The following is a 5591-nucleotide window of genomic DNA, read 5'->3' on the forward strand; positions in this document are numbered from 1 at the left end:
GGGAGGGAGGGAGGGAGAGAGAGAGAGAGAGAGAGAGAGAGAGAGAGAGAGAAAGAAAGAAAGAGAAAAAAAGAAAAAGAGGAAAGAAAGACCACTACAAAAAAAACCCACAAAAAAATGACATAAAATTTACCCTCTTAACCATTTTTAACTGCACCATCGTATGGACAGACTCCATTTGGTCTATCCATTCCCAGTCAATAATTTTATCATACTGGCTTCAAGTCTTTTTTGTTTCTTTCTGAGAAGCTTGAGTTGCAGCCCCTCTGCGACGCTTCCACCCAGCCACCCCACCCCACGAGGCTGGCCTGCACCCTGCCCAGCATGGCCTGAAGTCTCGGACATCCATGATCTCTGAGCAGGAAATAGCTTTACACACATCTCTTCATTGACACAGGCGACATCATGCCTGTGGTCATCCTAATCCCAGCTTGGTGGGCGCCCGCCATGAGCCCCATTGACAGTAACGTCTGGTTGGTTCACATAGCTGCCTGGGCTTTTGTTTCATTTTCGCTGGAATTAAATTTGCTTTTTGCCAGTGTGCCGGGTGTTGGGTTTTCATTTCATGTTCTCAGTCCTTCTGTTTCCACTTCTGTGAATCGCCTGCTTTTTCTGTTGGGATATTGCTCCTTTTTTGCAGGGAGTCTTTAGGAATTCTGTATATATTCTGGATCTGATCCTTTGGTTTCTAGTTTATTTTTTTAAAGAATGAGTTGTATGTTAACTCGGGTCCTTCACCTATCACTTGTGACCCCTTCCCAGCTGAGGCTGCCAGCGTGTGTTGGGACGTCAGACTGGGCTTTGGGATGATGACACACAGGGCAGGTGAGGGTGGAGAAGGCTGGGAAAGGTGGGAAGGATGAAGGAGAACCAGGATGTTTCCTGGGAAGCACTGCAGATGGCTGAGAATCTCAGGAAGGAAGGGACACGGGTGAACTCTGTGTCCCGGAGGGTTTGAAATTGCTGCCGTGGGAACAGATTCCTCTAGACCAGTTCTCTCTCTCTTTTCTTTGGGCCGCGCTGCGCAGCTTGTGGGATCTGAATTCCCCAACTTGGGATTGAACCTGGGCCCATGGCAGTGAAAGCGCCAAGTCCTAACCACCAGACACCAGGGAATTCCCTAGACCAGTTCCCAACAGGGTGATTTTGCCCCCTGGGGACATTTGCAATGCCCGGAGACATTTTTGGTTGTCATAGTGGAAAGGGGTGCTAGTGGAATCTGGTGGGTGGAGGCCAGGGATGCTGCAAAACACCCTACAATGGACAGGACAGCCGCCACCACCAAGAATGACTCAGCCCCAAGTGTCTGTAGTGCCACTGTTGAGAACCCAGCTCACCCTCCATATGGAGGGTGCTAGCAGGACCCCTTCTGTGGTTCCACAGCTTCTGTTTCCAGCCTACTGGTATGGGGTAGGATGCTGCCCCAGGGATACCCAGTCCAAGTTCATGACCTTGGCCATGCCTTTTCTCTCTCTTCCTCCCCCAGGCAGGTCTGGAAGAGCCCCGCCTGGGCCCAAGTGTGCAGAGGATGGAAACATTCCCCCGGCAATGTCTCTGGGCCGCCTCCTTCGCCGGGCCTCCTCCAAAGCCTCAGACCTCTTGACCCTCACCCCCGGTGGCGGCAGTGGGCCCCCTTCCGTCCTGGATGGGGAGATCATCTACTCCAAGAACAATGTCTGCGTGCACCCGCCAGAAGGGCTGCAGGGGCTGGGGGAGCATCACCCAGGTGAGCCCAGAGTGGGGATGCCTGGGGTGACAAGCCTGGGGTCACAAGCTTGGGGTCACAGACCTGGGAGGGGAGGGCTGTGGAGTCACAGGCCTGGGGAGAGCTGGCTGATCTCTCTAAAGTTAGCAAGCTCCTGCGTCACTTCCCCATTTGCCCTAATTTCCCCATCTGGGAAGCAGGCCAGTGACCTTTGACTCATGGAGGGGAGGCGGGACGGTTTAAGGGGAATTAGCCTGAATTTGCAAGTAGAAGAGGGCATTTGAGCACTACAGGGCATCTGGGAGCGGGGATCCCCCCGCGCGCGGGGAGGGAAGCCAGAAGGGAAGTGGGGCATCCTCTTCTGCAGGAACCCGCCCAGTGAGAGGCTTTCTGCCAGGCCCCCTTGAGCATGTGCAGGAACATAGCCCTCAGGTCAGTCTTGGTGGTTTCGTCCCTTCCTGCAGTCCAGAGTGTGGGTTGAGGACTGAGTGGGGCATGAAGCAGGCCTGGGAATCTGGGGACGTGGAAATCTTTGATCCTGCGTACCCTCTGTGCTTAAAGCCTCTGTTTTGAAATCGGGGAAGAAAATTCTTAGACTCTGCAGGGATGGAGATGGAGGAGGGTCCTTTCCTGACCCTCAACGTGGGAGCCCGGAGTCACCCTGAGCCATTCCCGGGACACCCCAGCCCGTGGCTCTCCTTAGTCCCAGGAGTGGGAAACTTTTCCTGTAGTGGCGGTGACTTTGCTATCTTTTGCTAAGCCACAGAGAAAGAAACTACATTTTTTCCAGGGCTCCAGTTGTATACTGAGCCCCAAAACGGCAAGCTTCCTTGTGCACTAAGGGAGTGGGCACAGATCCTCTTTGCAGGAGTGTCACTGACTGTGACTGTCCTGAGGCAGAGGGCCTGGGGGTGTTAGACCTGGTTATGGCAGCCCAGCACTCACACCTGAGTCCCTCAGCCCTGCTGCACTGAGGAAACATCCAAAAGATGGGTTAGTGATACTAGAGGCCTGTGTGGTCCTTTGTCATTTGCGCAAATGACTTGCAACAGACAAATGTATCGCTTTATGTAATTTGCACAACAACCTCAAGAGAGTGGCTGGAGCCTGGGCAGGCCTCTCTCTCGGACAAGGAGGCTGGTGCTCAGAGGTGCTCCCCAATGCCAGCCTGGGGTGGAGGTGGGGTGAGGGCAGGCCCTGGGCTCGTCCTGTGGCCTCCCCAGGCTGCTGAAAGGTGCTTCCGTATCCCCAGCCCCAGTGCACCTGCAGCCTGGCTGCAGCCCACCTTAGTCCAGACAGAGGCCCCACATCAGATGTCAATACATTTAAAATTATGAATTACAATCAGATCTGGGCACTTTAATGCATGCAGATTATGTGTCAACAAAGTACTGAATAAAGAAATTAATTAAAAAGACAAGTTTAAATTATACTAATGAACTCTTTGAAAAGTATTCTGTCCTCCTGCCTTGATAAGCATATCTTTACAGTCACCGGGAGAGTTAGATGCAGACTTAGAATCACCAGACCCTCCAGGTTCCAAAGCAGGAAAGCCGGCTTCCGGCCCCAGCTCTTTCCTGCACTACAGGGGCCCCGGGTGTTCTCCTGGGGACACCAAAGCCCCATCCACAGCCCCCATATAACAGCTCAGGTGGGAAGCCCCGAGCAGGCCCTGGAAGCAGACTCTGAACTGTGAGGGCAGGGGATTCCAGGGTCCTGGTCCCTGGAGTGTGCTCTAGAAGGGGGTGCAGGCTCTGGGTGGCATGTCACCTTGACCCTGTGGACGCCTGACCTCGGGACCAACTCCGAGGACTTGGGGTGCCAGGTGCAGAGGTTCTAGGCCTGGGTCTGAGGGTGTTACATGTTCTGGGCATAAAACAAAAAACATAGCAGCAGCCTTTGGAGGGCTTCTGGTATCATCTGTTGTGATGGGAGGCAAGGGAGAGGGGCCCAGAGGTCTCAGACTCCCTTCCCCACCCAAAGCCACGTGATCTGCGGGTGTGGAGACACTTGGCCTCACCCGAACGTTATCCTTCTGCATAACTGGCTGACAGCCCTGGAGTTCCCCCCACCTCTTTTGGAAATGAGAGCCAGGCTAAGGATTCTGGGTTGAGCCAGAGCCCTGGGGCATGAAAGGGACCCCAGCTCCTGCCCTAGGGGGTTCTCAGAACAGAAACCAGGAGGCCTGGGAACCTGGTGCAACAGGCCCAGGAGTCAGGACACCCCGAAATGGCAGGTGCTGCAGGAGGAAAGGCCACCTTTCCCCAGACTTAGCAGTCAGGGGCCCGAAGAGCCCACCCACGCACTGCCGGCGGCCTTGGAGAATCGCTCTTCTCATTTTTGTCAGCAGTGCAGGGCATGACATCGAGATGGCCCCTTCTTCCAAAACAGTGGTAAGGAAGAAATGCTAAGAAGCCACAGCCAACTGGAAAAGGCCCAAATGCCACTCATCTTGGATTTATTCTTTTTGGGACATAACAATAAAATCTGCTGCCTGTATCCCTCCTAAGATTGTGGTGAGGCTGTGAGGCCAGTGGGGCTTCTGGGCCCCTGTGTTCCTCCCCAGTTCCCTGGGCTTGCCCGGACCGGGAGGCTGATGGAGGCAGGGGAGCTCTGGAGCCCCCAGACAGTGGACAGGGTGGGGCTCTGAACGAGAGGAGGAGGGAAAGCACAGGACGGGCTGCTGCTTAGGGTCCCGGGCCCACTGGATCCGCTAAGTGTGTGTGCTTAGAAAATGCCCACAGCACTCATTCATCCTGAGCTCAACTGTATCCCTCAGGTGTGTTTTCTTAGGGCCAGGCTGTGTCTGGAGCCTGGCTAGTCTGCACAGCCCCACAGTTTTACTAACCCAGGTGTGGCTTCTACGAGAAACCAGCCAGCGACACTTCGTGCATGGCCCTCCCTAACCGTCTGTGCTCCTGACCCCTCTTAGGCTACCTCTGCTTGTACATGGAGAAGGATGAACTGCTGGGGGCCACCCTCATCCTCGCATGGGTCCCCAACTCCCGGATCCAGAAGCAGGACGAGGAGGCGCTGCGTTACATCACCCCCGAGAGCTCCCCTGTGCGCAAGGCACCCCGCCCTCGGGGCCGGCGTACCCAGAGCTCGGGGGCCCCCCACCCGCCATCCCCGCTGGAGCCCAGGCCCACCCTAATCCCCAGAGATGAGGACATCCTGGTGGTGGCCCAGAGCATCCGAGACCCCGAGTGTGTCAGCCCTTCGCCCGAAGACGGGGAGAAGCTGGCCCTGGGCTTGGGAACAGACAGCTCCCTCCTGGCCTCTCAGCCGGTCCACAGCGACTCGGGAATCTTGTCGGCGATCAGTTCGCAGGACGGGACGGAAGAGGGCCGGGAGCCGCGACCCGAGGCGGGCGAGGAGGAGGGCTCCTTGGAGCTGTCGGCCGAGGGCGTGAGCAGGGCCAGCTCCTTCGACTCGGACTCAGAGGCCTTCTCTTCACCCTTCTGCCTCTCGCCCATCAGCGCCGCCCTCGCAGAGAGCAGCAGCTCCGTGTTCCTGGAGAGCGAGAGCGGGTGAGTTCCTGACTCCCCACTGCCTCTCTGGAGCCAAGAGCAATGGCTCTGTCCCCGCTCTGCTTACTGAGCACTGAGGATGCCTGCAGCCCATCCCGCAGGCACCAGAGCCTCTGCACCCTGTCCCCTCACTTCACACCACCCTAGGGGATTGTGATGGATGCACTGTCCGGGGCAGGGGGCCTGGGGGTTCCCTCCCTCTTCTCTCCCCTTCCCTAGGACTAAACGTTCCCTGCCAGGTCTGACTGGCCCCATAACCCAGTCTAACGCCCCTGGTGCCAGGCCCTGGGAGCCCAGGTGTCTTTTGTGCCCATATCTGGAGGAGATGGTCGGTCATCCCACAACCCCCAGGCAAA

At 56.4% G+C, this 5591-nt stretch overlaps 1 protein-coding gene across 1 annotated transcript in view; it reads left to right on the top strand.

Annotated features, from left to right (window-relative positions):
* The window catches only part of LOC114485156 (TBC1 domain family member 16-like), a 20985-nt gene extending 15746 nt beyond the window's left edge, over positions 1-5239 (top strand). The window contains exons 2-3 of the mRNA XM_028485993.2: positions 1487-1726; positions 4638-5239. Of these exons, the coding sequence (XP_028341794.1) occupies positions 1549-1726; positions 4638-5239 (780 nt within the window). The 5' untranslated portion in view covers positions 1487-1548. The remainder of the gene's footprint in view (positions 1-1486; positions 1727-4637) is intronic.
* Positions 5240-5591: the final 352 nt, after the last annotated feature.

Source organism: Physeter macrocephalus, unplaced genomic scaffold (assembly GCF_002837175.3).
Source record: "Physeter macrocephalus isolate SW-GA unplaced genomic scaffold, ASM283717v5 random_587, whole genome shotgun sequence".
In the NCBI taxonomy this organism is placed as follows: Eukaryota; Metazoa; Chordata; class Mammalia; order Artiodactyla; family Physeteridae; genus Physeter; species Physeter macrocephalus.